This window comes from Sprattus sprattus (assembly GCF_963457725.1).
Source record: "Sprattus sprattus genome assembly, chromosome: 3".
NCBI lineage: Eukaryota > Metazoa > Chordata > Actinopteri > Clupeiformes > Clupeidae > Sprattus > Sprattus sprattus.
The window spans coordinates 7,921,902-7,944,307 of record NC_137922.1 but is presented as its reverse complement, the minus strand read 5'-3'; the positions used below and the strand labels follow the sequence as shown (position 1 = coordinate 7,944,307).

Sequence of the window (22,406 nt, the reverse complement as noted above, 5' to 3'; positions counted from 1 at the left end):
AATAGTTTGTTTATATATTTGTTCTGAAATATGCCATATTGTCTGCTAGCTCTATGGTCCCGTTGTTGACATTGCACAGTCAAGGTTCAGGCTCGTTTCTGCAGCACAGGAGGTTTGGGATACCTCTGTCTACCGCCTTGTGTGTCCACAGGTGGCTTGTTGACGGATGGCTGGGATTTCTTTGAAGCCAGCTCAGCCTTCAGTGTCCGTAGTTCTGCAGCCGCTTGGACTCTGAGCTGACACGTTTGGAGATAGGTGTTTAGCTGTGAGGCGTGTTTTAGTTTTATTTTTTAAATAATAACGTAAAGAAAATATGACAAACCTTCTGCTCTGTCTCTAGTTTCATCTTGCAGTCATCCACCTTCCGTCTCAAGTCGTCTATTTCGTAGCTCTCTGTCATAATCTGGATTATCAGATCATTCTGAAAATAATACATAGTTATATTGGAGTCTCAGAATTCAATTTTATTCTAATTTATTTACATTCGCCCACATCAATAAAATGGTCTCAAGGCACTTTACTGAGCCCAGGGCCTGAACACCCCCTGAAGCAAGCACAATGGCCACAATTCACAATAAATAATTTAGAATAATTCAGAAATAATTGTAATTCTGAATAAATAATGATATAATAATCTGTAATATCAGATCATTCTGAAAATAATGTATAGTCTGAATATAACCTAACCTAGAAACCCCACATGAAATTGAACCTCTTGTTTAACTAATAGGACGAGTTTATGAATACTGCTGTCTACGGAGATAGATAGACTCACTTTTATGCTGGATGCTTTTCCCAGGCGTTTCTGTTTATTTCTGCCCTCTCTTGCCTGTAGCTGTTGCAGAAGTTTATTGTAGAATGTCTCCAGTTCCTGACGAACACTTCTCAGGCTTTCCTCCAGGGGTGCTGTGGCCCTCTTTGTGTCAAAGTACTTCCTCTTCCACCCGTCCCGAGCTGAGTGAAAGAAAACAGCTACAGATTACAGCTCAGTCTGTTACACCAGACCTGGACTACAGATTACAGCTCAGTCTGTTACACCAGACCTGGACTACAGATTACAGCTCAGTCTGTTACACCAGACCTGGACTACAGATTACAGCTCAGTCTGTTACACCAGACCTGGACTACAGATTACAGCTCAGTCTGTAACACAAGACCTGGACTACATATTACAGCTCAGTCTGTTACACCAGACCTGACCTACAGATTACAGCTCAGTCTGTTACACCAGACCTGGACTACAGATTACAGCTCAGTCTGGCCTACATATCGGATTGGCTATCTCTATCTCTAAGCCCTATTTCAAATGGAAAACCTCTCCGCACGGGTGGCAAATGGTGACCTAGTGACTCTCTCTTCAGTTCACACTAGTTGTGAAAGTACGTCCTCTTCCATCTGTCTGAACTGAGTGCTTGAAAAGCTGAACGTTAGATAAGACTTGAGCCACAGATCTCTAAACTATGGGGTGTAAACCTTATTCTAGGCCAGCAATGCCACAGGGGGGGCTGCTTTGCCCTTCAATTCACTCTTCTTGTGGCTCAAAAAGGCTGTAGGGCAGGCCCACACTTAATTCAACTGCACATATGTTTTGGCAAGCGGCGAAACCAGATTTGTGCACGGTTGCTACACGTAGCATTGTGCATGGTTGCTACACGTAGCATTGTGCATGGTTGCTACACGTAGCATTGTGCATGGTTGCTACACGTAGCATTGTGCACGGTTGCTACACGTAGCATGAACGCTTTCCCCCACACTGAGCAGCATAGGAGAGAACCGGAACCAGGGGTGCAGCAATTCCATTTTTAAGGCGGCACCATTGCTGTTGTGAAACAGTGTGTCTGTCCCTTACGGACCGCTGGTACCTTGGTTCCTCCTGTGTCTGTTGAGAGCCAGGAGGTCTTTGCCTTTTCTCAGGAGTTCTTGTCTGGTCCGTTCAAGCTGCTTTCTCTCCTCCTTCACCAGCCGGATCTCCTCCATTAGTTCCTTCCCTGTGGAGAACAGTGTGAAATGCAAACTGGAGTCTCCAACGGCGGCACACAATATCACCGAGCACGGGCGTTAACGGGTTTGGTCTTACTGTCCGTGGAGAAGACGGTGGCTGCAGGTTTCCTTGCCGTGACAATATAGGAGGAGGCAGCGATTGGTGAACTCTTAAGAGACACAAACAACAAACATCAAGTATTGACCTTTGCAAACCATCTCATTAAATACGCGTTGCATATAAATAGGACCTGTCCAGGGTTATTGCCTGTTTCATAGCCCACCAGTAAGACTGCAGACCATCTGCGGGCCAATGGCATCTCGGACAGAAACAAAAGCTCACGGTCCATTTACAAGAAACCGCATGAGTCATTAGCAACCGTCTAGGACATCCTGGGCATGTAGGACGCCCTTCAGACAGCTATTGTCATCCCAATCCCTCCCTCCCTCCCTCCCTTCCTTTTGACAAGGAATTCAACATAATGGACTACCTCTGTTTCATTGTCAGGAACAACAGAAAAAAAGGAATGTCAAACTTGCCTCTTTCTTACACTTGATTCTGTTGTTTTTGTTATATCGGTTTCTTCTGTGTAAGAATGGAAAAAAAAGACAATACATACAATATATGTAACGTTCTAATACGTCTGGGTATATTATGAGATGCAGATGTGCCATGGAGACCTGTCTTGGCTGAGAGATAAACCAGAATCCACATCCTCCAGAGAGTCCGGCACTCCTGAGTCTTTGGTTTGAATTCTCTCCGTGGAATGTTTCTTTGTTGCCGAACTGTCAGTTCCTGCTGAGCGTAACTTGTTGGAAATTTCTGCTGTTGAGGAATTGGACATTTTCAACAGACATGCATGGCTGTTACACTGTAAACCACTATGTTATTGTTATTTGTCGCAAATGAACATGCCCCTTTACTTGATATTTCGAAAAGATTTGACTACACTTCAACTTTGTTTGTTTTTCATGAAACGCTTTAAACACAGAATGAAACCTGCATAGGGATTGATGCCTATTCCCTCACATATTGTCAATCGTGCTACTCGTACCTTGTCCCTTTATCGTTTGAAACTGCTCATGAATGTTCTCATTTTGGCTGTAGTCTTCTCCCCACCCTGAATTGTAAGAGGAATAAGCATCTTCCTCCTTCTCCTCTGGGAAGGTTAAGCTGTCGTCATCACCACCACCACCACCACCATCACGGCTAGTAGTTGGAGGCTGATTGGATACCTGTTTTATATCAGGAAACCGGACAGGCTCTTTTGATCCTGCTGCTGTTGATAAGGGTTCTGAGTGAAAGCTGGTGTGAGGGTTTGAGCTATAACTCTGCATCTCTGAAGAGTGTGACTGTGAGCGCGTGCTGCCACTGGGGTCCATATAGGAGGGCAGCAGGTACAGCTCTGGGTGAGGGGCCTGAGGAGGAATCATGCAGCAGAGGGAAGAGATGCTTAGCTGAGTTTTACCCACAACACAAACACTGGAGGGGTATCTGGAGTAATGGTGGACAGTTCATGGCTTCTGGAATCCAACCATGGAGGACTTTTACTCACATAGGGAGGCGAAAAGGCTTTTGCTCTGAGTTCCCTTTCTTGTTTGGTCTTCACCTGTCATTAAAGATAATTGTCAGAACCTAAAATACACCTGCCAACATCAAAAGTTGCTTATTTAAACTTACCAGTGCCAGACTTCTACCGACACATTTTAGGAAGGAGTATCTGTCAATGAAAGCATCTCCGCCAAGAAGGACCGCAAGTTCATCTCTAAGTGCTTTCAGAGTGATATCTGGATAAACCCTGGGATAAGGAAATACAACACACGAGGGCGAGTTTTTCTTTATATCAAGAGCCTATATAAGATTATGTTTGTCACGGAATTCCTAAAATCATTTATTTCAGCTCACCTGATAAGTCCGGCAGATATGAAATGATCAATGACTTCAGATGAAATTGTGTTCAGTTTTGAATTCCACAGTTCGAGAGGCACACAGAGGACGTGAAACTCCAAATACTGCTCCACATCACAAAATAACACATACAAATTAATTTCCGTATTTAAACATCTGAATTTGTATTCTGGAAAAAAAAAAAATGCCGTACACTATTGAACCACATACCTCGGAGCTTGCGCGTCTTCCCCTGTAGTTCATCGTGTTGGTAAATTCGAAACGTTTGTGTGCATTACTATTTGTCCTTTACGATGTAACTTGGGGTATTAACAGCCATGAATCTACCAGTGTCTTTCCCGGGAGAGAGCGAGCGATCTACAGGCGTCCATGTGTGGGAGTGGACAATACTGCTAAGTTACAATCTTGTGTAATCAAACACTGGGACGGTACCAAGCCCACTCGTTACGGGAATAGCAACTACCATCATTTGGAGTCACAAAACGAGATCAAGTCGAGTATGTGAACATTTCGAAGGATATAATAGATGTGTTGCAGTACACGCACTCATTTGAGCTAACGGTTTCTACGGTCGTTATGGTATACAATGGAATGTCTATAGTGAGCAAGTACAATAAGGCTATAAAATGTCCTTTTCAAGCACGTGCTGTTCGATGTTATCTGTAAAACAGCCTTTAGTTTTGTCATTGCAGAACGAAGTATGCTCAACACATTGACCAGGAAAACTGGGCTTATAAGTAATGAATGAACAGGAAGCATTTCCATCTCATTACAACAGTTGGAAATTCGTTCCAGAGCACAAATCACTAGAACAAAATAGCAGATGAAAAAAGTGTTCTATTTCAATTTGACCAAGAGAAGACCACATTCCTAAAGTTTGGTTATAATAACTGAACATCAAGCAGAGACTGGCAATTCCAAGCATTTCCCCCCGCCATGTACCATAAAAAGCCATTTTGTGTTGGTTAAATCTTCCGACGATGAGAGATAGACACATTGGTAACATTTAATGCAGCGGCCCTTCTATTAAGGATAACTATTGAGATTAAACAGAATGTGAAAACACCAAAACAGGTTTGATATATTTTTTTCAGTTTTATTGCCAAAAACAGACTGCAACATCAGAAGTTTGGATGACAAAAAAAAAGTATATATTTATGAATTTATGTGTGCTTGTGCTTGTGAGTGTGAGTGTGTTTGTGAGAGAGAGTGGGTGAGACAGACAGACAGACAGACAGACAGACAGACAAACAGAGAGGAGGGGAGAGATAAAAACTGACAAATGCTCCTGTATACACAGAAGGAACTCTGTTCACAGGTGGAATTTTCTACGACAGGCATCCATCTCATGACGCTATGGGAGAGAGAGAGAGAGTGAGGGGAGATGGGTCAATATCTTTGTGAATTACTTTTACACAATTATTTAATTCCATAAACTAGCCTTCGCAGACAGAACTAGCAGACAGCAAAGACTCACCTTGTGAACCCATTCATACTCCCCAAACTTGGAGTCAAAGCTCCCCTTTTGAAGGGAGCGGAGCTTCAGGGTGAAGCGGGGTCCCAGCTCTTGGATGCCCACCCTCTTCTCATTCTTAAAGATGTACCTGTGCGAGGAGGAGGAGGAGCAATCACAGTCAGTCATATCCACAACTTTTCCGCTGAACAGACCATTTGAAACATAAACGAAACATTATGTCATCGTATGGCAATTTAAAAGTGAGACTTTAATTTATTTTTATTTGGATGGCACATCCATTCAACAGACCTCCAGAACTACATTTCCCAGGCCCCTTGTAGTCCTCTGTAATAAACTGGTGCATAGCAACCCAGACCTATAACCGACTCCAAAGATTCCCATGGCTAGTTAAAGTGTCATCTCAGTCAACAGCCAGCAAGTTATAGGTTAGCACTTCATGTTTGAGTCAAACACATTTCAGTCAATCACAGTTGAAAAAAAATGTTTTCAAATTGAAATGTTTCCATCTTTAGCCGCTGCTATTTAACCAGCTGCAGGCAATATCACAGGATGCCTATTTGACCATCTGCATTCATATGGTATAAAAGACCTGCAATAATCAATAATACCCCTGCTGCAGAAACCTCTTTGAGTTGTACTGCACAGCATATTGACCCTCATCCTTCAAATTAAGACCAAATGTCCCACTTTTTCTTTGGTCATTTGTTTTTTGTCCGAACTCAAAACACATGGCAGGGGTTCCTTCATCCACCCGGCACGTGAGCCGCGTATGCAGCGGTGACGTAGTTGATCATCTACTGGTGCTACGTCTAATGCAGCAACCTGGCCATCCTGACAAATACAAATGCAACATAGCCACGTTTCTCTAAACGCCTGGCTTTCATCCAGTGGCTGAGAAGAGAGCAGTGAAGGCGGTCACGAAGAAGCTTTGACGGCCGTTAATCAAACTGTGCAGTCGTGAGGCTGATGCACTGATCATCTGAGTCACAAAAAAACTAAACTCACTCACACTCTGCAGACAAGGTTAAAGCTACCAGACGACATCATGGCCACGTGCTTGCCTTAAGGGCAGTTGCCTTTGATGGGCCTACAATGGCCAAAGCATGTTGGATCAATAAAGACATGCTACGATACAAGACGAGTGTGCCTTTGGGATGACAAACAGCACTGTGCTCATCATATCCTTCACATAGCAAAAGCTGTGGATTGTATCTTTTCAACTGATGTGCTATAGAATCGACTAGAGGACAAAGTATATGAATCCAAATGTTTCTTATTCAGTTAGATAGCGACTGTATCAGAGTTATATCTCAGCGTCGGTAACATGCCACACATTGCCCCCCACAAACGTACTACTCGTCCCACATTTTGGTCTAGTCACCCTACCTCTGACTAGTTATTATTATGAATGAGTACATTTAATTCCGACTATACTTCCTCTAAATGTTTTCATTTAATGCAATCCTTAATTCAGACACAAGAGGGCGCACATGTTGTGATGCTCAATGACTAAATGGGGTTTAACAGCTTAAATGATCAATTAAGTTGATTTCTTCTCAGTAGTCAGATCGCAGTTTTTCTAAAAGTAAAGTAGGTTGCAGGACTTGAGAAACTAAAACCTGAGGTAAGAATCATGATTGCAGTGTACATTTAAATATCAATGCTGTCAAAGTAATCCTCTTTTGTCAATGTAAATATCCCATTTACTTAAAAAAAAGATATTCAAAAACGTTTATAATAAATATATATCTAATCCAGGGGAAACCAAAATGTCGACTCTTCTTACAGTAGTAAAAAAAGACACTTTCCTTCTCTATGACTGGACATGCATTTCTGCTGGTACTATTTTGGTGTAGTGTAGCGGAGAAGGCAAGGATGGATGTTGCTGTCTGATGCGAGGCGAATGTAGATGCAAGAAAAACCCAGGGCTGCCACGCCACACCCTCAGCACACTAACACCCCGGGTCCCTGCCAAGGCACTCACCGGTGGAACCTGAAGAAGATGAAATCACGCTGGTTGTGGAAGGTGGCCACCTGGCGACCGACGAAGTGCGGGTCATGAGGATAGAGCGCGGCGAACAGCCGGCCAATGCTGTGGCCGAGGCGCGTGGTGAAGTTGTTCAGGATGACCTCGGGAGAGTGTGCCGTGGGCTCTTTCCCTCGTCTCTGAGGGAACAACAGAAAAGAAGCCGATGAATATCCATCCATTTTGATAACTACAGAATACAGCACAAGCTTCAGAGGGGCTGAGATTTACATACTGTATAATTCTCAATATACTGCACACAGATATTGCCATTATAATGTCCATGCAAGATCCACCACTGTTACTTATACAAGAATGTTGGTTGGTCCCCTCTAGCAGACAGGAGGGAAAAACACTGTATTTTATTTGTTTATTAAGCCTTAGTGGAAAAAATTTACTAACTACCATAAAATTTAATTAACTCATGTCACTTTTAAAATCCATCTGTCATAACACACGGTCACAAAGCCTCATCTCCCTTGAAATCCCCCTTACAAAAACGAATACAGGTAAAATAGCTTTTAAGTTCTTTGCGCCCCATAAATGGAACACTATTCAAGTGGATTTGGCAGCCAATTTAAGAGCCTTTTAGATGCTAAGGATGTGCCTCAATGCTGTTGTTTTAAATGATATTCTGATACATTTTTTGTTACTTTATGTTATTTTTTTTATACTTTATTTCTGAGTTTTTTATGTGTTTTTTTATTTATTTTGTCTGTTTTGTTTATTTATTGTTCTTCTGTATTCTGTAGCCTCAGTCAGGGCATTGCTGCAAAAGAGCCCTGTGCTCAGTCAATTCTGCCTGAACAAACAATGATGAATGATGAATGAATGGCCAGTGCTTCTGTGAGCATTAAAAGCCTGTGACAGCCTCTCTTGAGGCAGCAAGGCAAGTCACATTAAAGCACCAAGTTCAACCTAGGACAGCTCTACAAGAGCTCCAGTAGAAAACTGGACTTACTTTCATTTCCTTGCGTAGTCTGACGTTGCTGATCTTGAAGTGAGCAGTAGGCCCGTCGGGAAGATGACAGAGAACCATGCCGTCTTTTGAAAATGAAGATTTAAGAGAAAACTGCACAAGGTCTTAAATGATCTTCCTATTTAGAGTGATTATTGAGTGACTGATCCTTAGTGTCCAACAGCACAGTAACACGCCATGAAAAAAGCAACATCATGAGGTATTGTAATATACAAGATATATATATAAAAAGCTGTGGCTAATTAATTTAGCTATGGTGCAAGAACATTCTTCATGGAAGTTGTGGTAAAATGGCACTATTAAGCATATGCCCTATGCAATACTTTAATGTAAATGACTAAATTGCTCATCAGTTAAATGACTGTAAATGACTCAGTTCAGAGCAGTGTGTCTAAGGATACTGGGCACTTTTCTGTCCTCGTTGATCACCATGAGATACGTGAACCCTCTGGACACACACTGTGGGATGATTCTCTTCAGAGCCAGACCTCTTCTGTAGTACACGTGAGCGTCCGGTATGACCGTTGCCAGCTGATTACAAAACATAATAGTTCTCTGAAAAAACAAGAGATATGAATTATTTTACTTAACTGAAAGAATAAGCTACTGTTTCAAATAGAAATAAAATCAAACTGCATGAAACAAAATAGACAGAATAATATGGAGCGCTGTGCTGTTGTTCCCCTAGCGATAATTTGCCATTAAAACTAAATCATGAGCACAATCATGAATGTTTCACTATGCAAATGAGAAAATATATTCCAATAGCAAGTGATAACTACACCTTAGAGCAGGGGTTTTCAACTGGTTTTGTCCCAAGGACCAGCATTCTGACTAGAAAGTAATCCGCGGCCCACTGATGTGCCTGCGCACGTGAGTATGTGCGTGCTTGGGTGCGCGTGTGTCCGTGCGTTTGTGGAGAGAGGGGAGACCTGTCAGTGTAATATCTGGGCATTGTGAAGTCCACACAGCCTGTCTATTCATGGCGAAATGGTAGACAGCGACAGTCTCATATCACTCTCCCATTCTCGCTTTGCCCTGTACTTATTCTTCAAGTACACACAAAAAAAAAAAAAAAACGCTCTCACACAGGTAGGTAGTTTGAAAGGGCAAAAGACACCTCATTACTTTTGCAGTAAGCTCTGGAAATTCTGTCTGGCAACTTATCCAAAACTTAAGTCACATGAAAATAATCACGCAACATCTGTTACATGTACTCAATAAGCTTGGCAAACTCGACGTTACAACTACATTTTAGCTAAGGACAGTAGATAACTTCAGGTGTCACCAAAAGTATTACTTTTTCGAGACAACTTCAAAAGTACTCGTAGGCTATACTTAATTGCAGATGCTTGTCGCGCAAGACTGTATGTTTTGAATAATATGCGTGTGGCGTCACGTTTGGAACACAATGCATTAACATCAGCAAAGCACAGGCTACCATAGGCTGGATAGGTGCAAGGCTACATTCTGTCAGTGTGAATCTCCTTCATATTATTATAGACATATTTTTCTTATTCTAGATAGTTTTCACCATTTTCAAGAGTAATCTGAAAATGTGTTGAAATGTCTAAGCAAATGTATATACCGGTATATATTAAAAAATCAATGGTGAAATGATCAACATAGGCTCATGTTGGGGACCCCCTGCAATGCTGCCGCGGACCTCCTGTTGAAAACCCTTGCCTTAGAGGGTAAGAAGACTTAATCTAAAAATATTTCTACGTTTGAGTTAGTATGTCAACGATAAACTCAATAACAATGTGAATGAGAACCACTTACTGTTTTGGGTCTGTCCGATGTCGTGATTAAAACTTTGGGGTTCGTGAGACGGTTGAAGTAAGAAGAGAACTCGTCTGTTCCCTCGTCGAATGCAACCTGAGCAAGAAAGCAGCCTTGTTAGATAAACATATCGGTCACTGCTCTTCCTGCATCAACGTCTGTGTTGTTCGACGACACATTACCTCTTCATCCCCGGGATCAACTGTGGTTTCATCGTAAACTCTCTGATTTTCAATGGTTTTTGGAACCTCTTTTGGTGGGGCCTGTACATTTAAAAAGAGACAGAACATGTCATTCCTTAGAATAATAAGAAAAATGGGTACAGAGAGACTGCAGAGTTAACAAAACAGGAAATCAACAACTAAACATAACTTAAATACCCCAATAATTAATTCCTACAGTGGTGGTGTAGCTCTGAATGTCAAATCACTTAAATTATGTATTTTGTATTATCAGGAAAAAATGTCAACCTTTTGTGAACAAGAGAGATCAATTGTTACAAGTCACTTTACCAAGGCATATTTATGTAACCAAGAATAGTGTTTATACCAACGTGTAAGCATTTCACTTACCTTGTCACCAAGCGCTTCCCTCTCCTTCTTTCTCTTTTTCCTTATATCCATTCTTGCCTGGAAGACAAATAAAGTTCGACAGTTATAACTTTAAAAAGCTACACAAGTAGCTCTTTCCGTGAATGGTTTTACAATTATCAGTGTCATGCATTTGCCTCACAGAGCAAAAGAACCATCATTGACTTGGTTCCTAACCTGCTGACATAAGTGATAGAAGACAAGGATAACACTGTCACCATACTCTACCTTTCTCTTTTCTAGCTTATACTTCATGAACATAACGTGTCTCCGCTGTTTGTTTTTGATTTCAGACACGCTGAAAGTCGGTGGGAAGGCCATTTCAGGTGCCGCGTCCACAGAGGCTGACTCTGTCTCATCCTTTTTCACAATTGTTTCTTCAGACTTTATGACTTTGGTTGATTTCTTCACTTTGCCCTTTTTCTTTTTTAAAGTCCTCTGTTTGGATTCCTCGTCAAAATCCATGTTTTTTTCAGGTAGATCTGCTCTGTCCATGGTGCTCTCTCCTCTCACGTGTGTGTATGTCGCTAACGTTGCTGCTTCCGTATGGAAAAGGAAGTGCGCAAAGGTGCCACATAAAGAATATCGCCTCCTGGCGTTCGGGGGGAGCCAAAGCACCACACAAATCAATTTTTTACATTATGCTTGTAACTCCTGCACAGCTGCACTAACATCACAGTACACCGACATAACCAAACTTCTACCCTTGAAGGCATAAATGAATGTGAGAGAGCAGTGAGAAGCCATTCTATGGCTGAATTGTGCACAGTTTATACAGACTGTGTTAGAAGGTCAGGGTCCAGGCCGGACCGCAGGCATCAGACGGCCTGAGTGTCCAGTTGGGAGACTTTCAAGTGAGCCCTTAATAATGCTCTTGATCCAGAGACCCACTCCTGTGAGGCCGTTCTGCTCGTGTGCTTCCCACAAGATGGACTACTTAGTCAGAGATTCCATCTGGCTCAGTTAGAGATCACTTTCAATATCATGACGTGGAGGAGTCCTAAATGGTTGACTCTGCGTAAACATCGGCCTTGCATAGCTCAGGCACAGTGCAATGTTATTGAATGCATGGTGGGGGTGCTACCTGCAATGCCTTCACAGACCACTGGTTGAAAACCCCTGCTCTTGGGCAACCATGGCAAAACATGAGAACCATGGGATCTGACATTGTAATAACTGCCAAACTAAACCGATAATGAGAAAAAGGATATTTTCGAACCTGATCTTAGCAGCCATGTACAACAGCGTGCATCATGCAAGCAGGCATGCTGTAGACTGGTCCCTCAGTGGCGCAAAAAGTGGGTATGCTCTGTATGCGGCGCATAGGGGCGCCGCACCATGGGAGCGCCAAAGCGATGGTAAAAAAAATAAATAATAATGTTTGGGGAATTTTCTATATGTAGCTGCTGTTGTGCGTTTCTAAATCATTTCTGCATTTCCTTAATGTTATATAACATTTTAGAGGACTAAACAGACTAGAGTAGCCTCATCTCTTAAGATTCCATAATAGAATTTTGACATAGAAGAGGGAGAGTGAGCCATGACCGCTCAACACACAAGCAGTTAGAACTGGGCTACGAGTAGTGAGTTGGTTGGATGGAAGATGGATAAAGCAAAAAAGCTGTCAGGAGCTGAAAACAAAAAAAGAAAGAGGGAAAAAGAGAAGACATGTCAGGGGATGCAACAGCAATGGATGGTGGATGGTGAAAGGCAACAGGTAGGTTTTAAGGTGACTTTACGTTTGTGCTTGGAGGCTTGCAAATAATGTTAACAGACTAGCTAGCAGGCTAGCTAGCGTTTGCTAACATAGAAATGTAGCAGCCAAATGGGGGTTTATGGCTAGCTTAAGCCTCATCAATTAGGCTGATGATAGCTACATTTAGATTTTGGTTAAACCCTACTGTACCAATCCCATGTATGACACATCTCAATTTTATTAAGGCAAAATAACAACTGGTAAATATAAGGTGGCAGACGGTTCTGGTAGCATTCACAGTAACTAACAAGAAGCTGGAAACGTAACTCTGGTTACCATGGTTACCATTAGCTGTTCATGTTAGCTGTGCTGTCAAACATACAGGCTATCTGTTGGCATGGTGCAATACAAGATAAATGGGCAAGGGAAAATGCACGGCGTGTTATTATTTAGTAGCAACTAAAGAGCACTCTAGAATATTTTGGTAGCAGCATTGTTACACATCATCACCTTAAAAGATCTTTATTTGTAGGCTTACTTTTGCGTTTTAAGGCATTATTTTGCTTATCATTTTAATGTTAATGTTTGCAACTGTTTATTATTTGTTAACATTGTTACTAATATATATATATATATATATATGTATATATATATATTTGTGTGTGTGTGTACAGTATATACTGTATGCACCATAGGGCACCATTATGGTAGGCATGCAGTGGCTGATATACTTTAAAATAAACCTTTATTATTTAAAGCCCATACATGATGATGTCTGGCACACTTATTTATTTATCAAAATTGTTGCTCAGCCACTCAACACTTACTGATAAGTATTAAATGTGAACAGACTTAATCGTGAGTGACCTGGAGAAAAGTCTAACATCACACATGGAAGGAGTGCAACAACATCACATATGCATTATATATCGTATAGATGTTTGGTATATTGTGTTACTGAATTGAGACAGCCAATACTGTCATTGTTTATTTCATCCAACATAAAGAAAAGATCAAAATCTTCATTACAATTTATAGAGGTAATTTCATTGCTTAGAAAAGGTCATTCCAAGTTCATCATGGGAGCCGAAACTGTTATGACTTTGTGGCTGTGTTTTATTTTTACACTTCTCTACAGACAGCAGCTGCTTCTTATCTGCCTTCAAGATAAAGTGCAGTTAATCTTAAACAAATCTCTAATCGCTTCATTTATATTATTAAGGAAATAGGAAGCATAATGAAGGAAGCATCATGAAGCCATTTAGGATTTGAAAATAGTTATATTTTATTCTCAACATCCAGCACACCCTTAAAAACTGCCTACATGCTGAGCTACATGTTACAGTTATCAGTTAGCCCCAGGGCATGGCTCGTAGGTGAACACAACACTTGAGAAGGCTTTCCACACAGCAGCATTATCCGTGCACACTGCCCCCCCGCCTCTGCTCTCCTGGCTGACTTCCCGGTTCATATCTGCGATGCACGTCCATGGCCTGGGGGATTTATCCACCGTCACACACCACTTAGAATGGTCCACGGTTACGCTGAAGGGCTCTGTTGTGGGCAGCTGCACAGACTCCACGTTATACACGTAGTTTGGCACGGAACAGTTGGAGGGCAGTGGACGACGCAGTCTGCCCCAGCCCTTGGCATAGAAGTCACTTCCCAAGGACTCATCAAGCACATCAGAGTACAGATCTGCAGTGAGAAATCTCCACAGTTAGATTTTTGTAAACTCAGTACAACATAAATTATAAGATGTGGATATGTGTGTGTGTATATATGCAAAGAATGATCAATGATAACACATGTGAAGCCTGTACTGGAATATAGGTATCTTACACTTGGAAAACCATGATAGAAGTAATCATAAAAAGCTCGATGGGACATACCGTCATGGAGTTTGCCGTACTTGGCATAGCTGACAAACTTGTGTCCTGACAGTGTTGTCATGTCCAGTTGGCGATACCACGGTGCCTCTTTAGGATAGCAACCCTTTCTTGCCACACACTGAAGCTCCGGGAAGAAGGAGGTGGGGATGTGGGAGTTAAAAGCGTTGACATGAATGTACTGGAGCTGGATAGCTGTGTGAAGGCAGATAACACAGGGGCAGTTTGCAAATGATTCACAAATAATACATCATATAGCTATAAGAGCAGCATAAAGATTTATACTGATGAAGACATCCAAGTGGATGCCACCCACCATGAAAAAGAAGCATAGTCATGCTAATTAAGTCATTTGTTAAGTTATTGTCGTGATGAAAATAGTTCACTTACCTATCCCACAAGTTGTATGTTTTTTATGTTATTTTTTGTTTTGTTTTTTGTTTTTCTCTTCTGTTTTTCTTTCTTATTTTCTGTGTTCTACTGTATGCTCTGTAAATTCAATAAAAATCTAAGTGATAAAAAAGAAAATAGTTCACTTACCAATGTCCCTGAAAGCAGTGTACTTGTATGTTCCACAGATAAAGGTTTGTCCATTGTGGTAGCCACTCTTTGGCCAGAAAGAGTCTATGTCAAACCCGGGGAAGTCTGGGGTGCTGTGTGACAACCAAATGCCAGTACTTTGGCTCATCAGAACAACACCTGCGCAACACACACACAGACATCTCAGTAGGAGTAATTCAGTGAAACAGCAGACATCTCTTAATGCAAACCCACTCACAGCACAGGACATTTTCAGTTTAAGTTTCATGTTTAGTAATCAGCATGTCTGCTCCTCATGCACCTACCCGTGGCCTTGGTGTGCTGCTTGCTTCTTGCTCGACCATCTGAGCCGTGCTGTTCTCTGTGTGTGAGTTTCTTACCTTTACTGTGACCATAGGAAGAGGAACCAGTTCTGTAAGGGTTCTTACCTTTACTGTGACCATAGGAAGAGGAACCAGTTCTGTAAGGGTTCTTACCTTTACTGTGACCATAGGAAGAGGAGCCGGTCCTGTAAGGTGGTGGTGGTTGATCGTTGTACAGTATGTATCCAAAAGTCTCAGTCTGTTCAGAATGGCCGAAAGTAAATCAACAATTTGTGAAATGTCATGAAATAAACCAAAACAATACCTGTACATTTGTAGTTGTGCACGTGCTGGTTTTCTTACCTCTGTTGCATAGTGATCGAATAAAGGCTTTAGTGTTTGAGCCACAGCACTCTGTTGATCGTCAATGGTGTACTGGCCTTGCACCCAGCCACCTGTGCTCTGGTCCATGTAGAGGTAGCGCAGTCCATTCTGATCATCGATGGAGGGTTGCTTGTATAGGATGTACCTAAGATACGCATTAAACATACATGCAATTGTTGTGTGGGATGTTATTCAGGTGAGTAAGCAGTAGGAGAGATTACTCACCAGTCAACAGCTTGTCCATGCTCGTTCCGACAGGAAATAGATGTGCTTGCCGCGCACCCGCCCAAGGTGAACAGAACACCAAGAAAGATCCAATTCATGTTGTCCTACATTGACAAATCACATTTAGCATTTTATGATCAGCTGCAAGCATTTTATAAAACAAACAAAAAAACAGCCGTCTATTTGCTACAAGTTTTGCAGTTCACCAGGTGAAATAAGTACTTAAACTTGCATACTTTACCTGTAGTTATTGTGGCCTCAGCTTTCTCTTGAAAGGATTTCAGAAGGATCTGCCTCATCTTTGTGACTTTTATAATCCAGAGAACACTTCAAGTATCCAAGACAAGCAATTAAACCTCTATTATTTAGTTCTTATCTGAAGGATCCTTATCAATCTTGATTTATTTGGACAAACTGCAGATGCTCTCTAGGTAATGGGTGCTTAACTTAGCAGTCAAACGATAGCACTCTTATCTGAGGGTACACCATGAGTTTTTTTCTTTTTTAAATCTTTATGCTTCTCTTTAATCATACATTTGACCCAGGTAGAGGTGTATTTGTGTGTATTTAAGGAAGTATTTAACGTGTTAAACAGACTAATGTGCCCCTCTAAATCGTATAGTAGACCCAAATGTAATTTAAAAAAACTGTTATTATTTATTTTTGTGACTGATTCCTTTTGACCTTTCTTATTAGTTTAAAGAAAAACTGAAATAATTGCAATATGAACATTGCAATGTACAGTCTATAGACTTTATTCCATTTAAAATGAAATGGTTTGAATTTAAATGGACCTGAAAACATTTAATTACACTTCATTTTAAAAATTAGCAAAACATGTCTGCAATAACACTGGCAACATCTAAATAAGGAAGAATACAGGAAGTGCTGAGAGGAACTCCTTTGTTGTTGTTGTTGTGGTTAGATTATAAGTTGTTGTTGTTGTGGTGAGTTTATTAGTTGTTGTTGTTGTGGTTAGTTTATTAGTTGTTGTTCTTGTGGTGAGTTTATTAGTTGTAAGTGGTGCACCCTGACATGTTATAATACATCAGCTAAGGCACGATTACTTGCATGTGTCATTGAGAGAGTTGGCAGCTATGGGAAGCCAACAAATAGCACAGGGAGGTTACCATGTTCTCCTATGTCTAAGTGAAAATGTCTCAGCACTTGAAGAAGGAGTAAGTGGCTCGGCGAAAGACGCTGTAGATGAGCGTGTTTTGTGTACAGATGAGTCCTCCGCCCCTCCAGACCTGCCCTCTCTCCCGGTTCAGGTCGCCCATGCACACCCAGCCGTCCTCAGGCTCGACGGAGACGCACCACTTGGAGTGATCGTAGCGGGAGTGGAAGTGGACAGGGCCAGGCAGCCGGACCCCGCTGACGTTCAGGACGTGTCTGCGGAGGGAGCAGTTGGAGAAGAGCTCGTGGCCCTGCCTCTGCCAGCTCTCCACCAGGAGGTCTGTGTCCAGCAGCTGGGCCACCCACGCCGTGTAAATGTCTGTCGGGAAAGTCACAGAAGCAAATCTGAGAGACTTTGTCAGTGGAAGGTAGTTTCACTTCCCCAGAGACACATTTATGAACCCTTCATTGTGAGGAGATGAACACAGTGGCTCAATGTTGGGAGGTCTATCTCCTTGTCCAAATTTGCAGCATGGTTTTACAAACGTGCACAATGAATGAATAAATAAATGAATACAGAAATAAATACATACATAAATGTAAATTATACGATACTATTGATTGACAATTGTGCAATAATAAATACATTTATTTCTGTCTAAATGCATGGATGTGGACATTTATTTATTCATTCATTCATTTGTAAATATGGCAGGTTTGGTCCTCCATAGTTTTCTGTTCACATTCAATGTATCTTGTATGTACGTATAATAGATGTATTACTTACAATGTGTCTTAAAAATGTATTAAAAGTTAATTGTTTGTGGCTGTGTAAATATGGCTGTGGATATGAAACTGGGAATATTTACATATCTTTCAAAAGTCTCCTGTTGTGTCATCTGAGTCAATAATTACACAGCAAACCAGTTCTCAATGTCAATAGTGTTATAACACACGAGAGCCAAACAGTTATAAAACATTATGCTGGCTTCTGATTTCTCACTTGCAGACCCTGCATGCTCCTACCATCAACAAAGAGGTGAGATTTGACAAAACTTAGAAAGGTCTCCCCTTTGGCCGACACCAGTTTCTTCACCGTCCGGTCTTTGGGCAGAGGAGGACTGGCTCCTGAGCAGAGCTGGGCCAGGAAGGTCATGTCCGCGCCCAAAGGAGCAGGCAGGGAGCAGTTGTATACGTGCGGCAGGGTGTACATCAGCTGCTCAGCTGAAAAGCACAGACCGGGTGGCCACATTACACAATTAAACACACAAAGGTCACGGTTGTGAAGGTTTAGGTTGGGAAAAGATGTATGGAATCGGCTTGACTGAAAAGGAAAGCTCACATGCTTATTATCAAAACATAAGACACTTATCTTGATGGTTTAATGTTCCGAAGTTTCATGTTTTGTCGCGAGTTTGAGGTGCGTTCTTACATATTGGATGAAACTGTTGGTAACCGTAGGTGACACAGAAGAGGACCTGGCCGTAGAACATGCCGGTGGAGGGGTAGCCGTAACCCTTCTCTGGAAACGGGGGGAAGTGGGGGATGGTGTGAGATAACCAGAACCCCTGGGTTTCATCAAACATCATCACCCCTGTAAACAAATACAGACATTACACACAAAACATTAGTTTTGACATTCTCAAAACATTCAGATTTATATAAGATCATGGCAAACAGGATTAACAAGGGCATTGCTTTAGTATCTCACTAGTCTACATTGTTCTATGATCATTTCTGTACGGTAAATAACTATACAACGTACAGTTAAACAGATGGAGAAATCAGTGACAAGTTTTATACGTCTTATTACGAGGTCATCTTATTACAAGGTCATCTTATTACAGGGTCAGTAACCATTTATATAATCGATAATGCATGCACACACTGCTGTGTGTGAAAGAGAGAGAGTGTAAGAGTCAAGTTAGTTAAGATTGTTTGTCTCTCTGAAAACATTTGGGAGCCATTCATGGTCTGCTGCAGCGGCCCTTATCAGTGATGCACTTTGCCCTGTCCCACCCCCCAAAACTACACATGCATTGGACTGGTCTCTTTGTCACTATAATATCGGGGACTAAGTTCACAGAGAACACAATAAGAGAGCTATCCCTTCAGTGTACAGTGTGAGTGTACAGTGTGAGTGTGAGTGTGAGTGTGAGTGTGAGTGTGAGTGTGAGTGTGAGTGTGAGTGTGAGTGTGAGTGTGAGTGTGAGTGTGAGTGTGAGTGTACAGTGTGAGTGTGAGTGTGTGTCCAGTGTGAGTGTGAGTGTGAGTGTGAGTGTGAGTGAGTGTGAGTGTGAGTGTGAGTGTGAGTGTGAGTGTGAGTGTGAGTGTGAGTGTGAGTGTGAGTGTACAGTGTGAGTGTCCAGTGTGAGTGTGAGTTTGAGTGAGTGTCCAGTGTGAGCGTCCAGTGTGAGTGAATGTGAGTGTGAGTTTGAGTGTGAGTTTGAGTGAGTGTCCAGTGTGAGTGTGAGTGTGAGTGAGTGTGAGTGAGTGTGAGTGTGAGTGTGAGTGTGAGTGTGAGTGTGAGTGTGAGTGTGAGTGTGAGTGTGAGTTTGAGTGAGTGTCCAGTGTGAGTGTGAGTTTAAGTGAGTGTCCAGTGTGAGTGTGAGTGTGAGTGTGAATGTGAGTGTGAATGTCCAGCTAGGAGCATACCTTTGGTGTGTCCGTGGTCCATGTCATAGGGGAGGTCTGGAGGAGCATCGTTGTAGAGTAAATAGGCTGAGCTGTTGGACTAGACCAAAATATTATACTTGATATATTTGATAGAGAATGTGAGACTATTTGACTGTATCTAGGCCATATCAGGCTGTATCAGGTTATAACCTAAGATGACATTAGCTGACTGTATCTAGGCCATATCAGGCTATATCAGGTTATAACCTAAGATGACATTAGCTGACTGTATCTAGGCCATATCAGGCTATATCAGGTTATAACCTAAGATGACATTTAGCTGACTGTATCTAGGCCATATCAGGTTATAACCTAAGTGAAACTATTTGACTGTATCTAGGCCATATCAGGCTACATCAGGTTATAACCATAGATGACATTAGCTTTGCTTTTGCTACCTCGTACCCCTTGCCCTGGTAGAGCTGTCCAAGGGTGTACGCCGCAGCTCCATCGCTGTCGTTGACTTTGAACGAGCTCAGGTCCCACGTCTTCATGGAGCCATCCAAGTACATGTAGTCAACGCCATTCCCAGAATATTCCATTACGTATTTGGGTAATTTGTAGATAATAAACCTTTCAGAAGCAGGAGAAACGGTGAAGTAGTAGACTGCAATCTTAGTTAATGTGAATGTGATATGTAAGAATGCGATAGCACAATCACTGCTACACTGTTACAACACTGCAAACACAATCCATCACTGCTAGTTGCTCTGGGGAGATAAAAGAAATGGACAGGTCTAACACTAACACATTCAACACTAGCCTTGAAAGTCACACCGTGTGGAAAATACTGTCCATGTTCACATTGCACCTACCAGTCAACCGGTTCGTTCTTCTCATCCCTACATGAGATGCTGTCATGGCCAAAAGATTTGACAGTCAAGACCAAACACAAAAGGTTTGAGGCTAAAACAAAGTAATGTAACATTGTTCAGCCTACGATTAGTCACAAGCACGTTGTCAACGCCAACGAGGCAGCGTTGAATGTCGATGTGCACTGCAAAAGGAGAAGTGGCGCATGGCCTTAGTTCTGTTTCCTGCGTTGGAAACACCGAAAGCACGTGCAGCTGTTACATTCTCAACCCATGTCAAAGCATTCTGTTCATTTTGCGACGACATCTGGGACCATTCGCTGAGAATAAATACATAATAATGGGAAATGAATAAAGAACATGCCAGACTAGTGATGACAATGACCCAGAGAGTTCAGATCACTCTTTCTTTGATCTAAATCTCAAAATCTGAGACTGGGTGATGGGACGGGGACTGTTTAAAGAGTAATCGCATGTGCAAGTTTAAAATATTACAGTAATCGTCATGTGCAAGTTTAAAATATTACAGTAATCGTCATGTGCAAGTTTAAATATTACAGTAATCGTCTTGTGCAAGTTTCAAATGGGATATTGGGTTCTTCTTTTCCCTTTCCTTTCTTCCACTTCAGGTACCACAAGGATGTGTGTGTGTGTGTGTGTGTCTGTGTGTGTGTGTGTGTGTGTGTATGTGAGTGTGAGTGTCCAGCTAGGAGCATACCTTTGGTGTGTCCGTGGTCCATGTCATAGGGGAGGTCTGGAGGAGCATCGTTGTAGAGTAAATAGGCTGAGCTGTTGGACTAGACCAAAATATTATACTTGATATATTTGATAGAGAATGTGAGACTATTTGACTGTATCTAGGCCATATCAGGCTGTATCAGGTTATAACCTAAGATGACATTAGCTGATTGTATCTAGGCCATATCAGGTTATAACCTAAGTGAAACTATTTGACTGTATCTAGGCCATATCAGGCTATATCAGGTTATAACCTAAGATGACATTAGCTGACTGTATCTAGGCCATATCAGGCTATATCAGGTTATAACCTAAGATGACATTAGCTGACTGTATCTAGGCCATATCAGGTTATAACCTAAGTGAAACTATTTGACTGTATCTAGGCCATATCAGGCTACATCAGGTTATAACCATAGATGACATTAGCTTTGCTTTTGCTACCTCGTACCCCTTGCCCTGGTAGAGCTGTCCAAGGGTGTACGCCGCAGCTCCATCGCTGTCGTTGACTTTGAACGAGCTCAGGTCCCACGTCTTCATGGAGCCATCCAAGTACATGTAGTCAACGCCATTCCCAGAATATTCCATTACGTATTTGGGTAATTTGTAGATAATAAACCTTTCAGAAGCAGGAGAAACGGTGAAGTAGTAGACTGGAAACACCGAAAGCACGTGCAGCTGTTACATTCTCAACCCATGTCAAAGCATTCTGTTCATTTTGCGACGACATCTGGGACCATTCGCTGAGAATAAATACATAATAATGGGAAATGAATAAAGAACATGCCAGACTAGTGATGACAATGACCCAGAGAATTCAGATCACTCTTTCTTTGATCTAAATCTCAAAATCTGAGACTGGGTGATGGGACGGGGACTGTTTAAAGAGTAATTGCATGTGCAAGTTTAAAATATTACAGTAATCGTCATGTGCAAGTTTAAAATATTACAGTAATCGTCATGTGCAAGTTTAAATATTACAGTAATCGTCTTGTGCAAGTTTCAAATGGGATATTGGGTTCTTCTTTTCCCTTTCCTTTCTTCCACTTCAGGTACCACAAGGATGTGTGTGTGTGTGTGTGTGTGTGTCTGTGTGTGTATGTTCATGTGTGTGTGTATGTGTGTGTGTGCATGTGTGAGCCTCTGAAGGAATCCACCAGGACTCATTTCATAATCATTTATATGGTTGTGATCAACATTTTCATTAAGACAAAGATAACATATTACACATTCAAAGCACAATAACCATTGTAATGGGTGCATGCAGAAAGGTATTGACTGTTAC

General features: G+C 41.8%; 4 protein-coding genes across 4 annotated transcripts; all 4 read right to left on the bottom strand.

The window, feature by feature from the left end:
• Window positions 1-86: 86 nt before the first annotated feature.
• On the bottom strand, window positions 87-4,132 carry spata1 (spermatogenesis associated 1; the record flags this gene model as incomplete). Its single annotated transcript, XM_080835338.1, has 12 exons — window positions 87-236; window positions 323-421; window positions 776-954; window positions 1,863-1,988; window positions 2,078-2,150; window positions 2,521-2,563; window positions 2,662-2,806; window positions 3,036-3,399; window positions 3,537-3,590; window positions 3,662-3,779; window positions 3,887-3,993; window positions 4,100-4,132. 12 exons carry the CDS (start codon window positions 4,130-4,132, stop codon window positions 87-89), a joined length of 1,491 nt encoding a protein of 496 aa, XP_080691464.1.
• An 837-nt stretch (window positions 4,133-4,969) lies between these two features.
• Window positions 4,970-11,265, bottom strand: rpf1 (ribosome production factor 1 homolog). Its single transcript, XM_080834786.1, has 9 exons — window positions 10,972-11,265; window positions 10,726-10,782; window positions 10,336-10,416; window positions 10,154-10,249; window positions 8,773-8,926; window positions 8,354-8,436; window positions 7,351-7,532; window positions 5,367-5,493; window positions 4,970-5,243 (listed from the first exon to the last, which is right to left on the bottom strand). Exons 1-9 carry the CDS (start codon window positions 11,236-11,238, stop codon window positions 5,202-5,204), a joined length of 1,089 nt encoding a protein of 362 aa, XP_080690912.1. The 5' UTR covers window positions 11,239-11,265; the 3' UTR covers window positions 4,970-5,201.
• Window positions 11,266-13,787: 2,522 nt separating this feature from the next.
• Window positions 13,788-15,877, bottom strand: LOC308362604 (deoxyribonuclease-2-alpha-like; the record flags this gene model as incomplete). Its single annotated transcript, XM_080835336.1, has 6 exons — window positions 13,788-14,137; window positions 14,332-14,523; window positions 14,869-15,027; window positions 15,174-15,429; window positions 15,534-15,699; window positions 15,837-15,877. 6 exons carry the CDS (start codon window positions 15,875-15,877, stop codon window positions 13,788-13,790), a joined length of 1,164 nt encoding a protein of 387 aa, XP_080691462.1.
• A 1,062-nt stretch (window positions 15,878-16,939) lies between these two features.
• On the bottom strand, window positions 16,940-20,499 carry dnase2b (deoxyribonuclease II beta; the record flags this gene model as incomplete). Its single annotated transcript, XM_080834356.1, has 6 exons — window positions 16,940-17,274; window positions 17,922-18,119; window positions 18,328-18,489; window positions 19,551-19,629; window positions 19,970-20,144; window positions 20,387-20,499. 6 exons carry the CDS (start codon window positions 20,497-20,499, stop codon window positions 16,940-16,942), a joined length of 1,062 nt encoding a protein of 353 aa, XP_080690482.1.
• Between the last annotated feature and the right edge of the window lie 1,907 nt (window positions 20,500-22,406).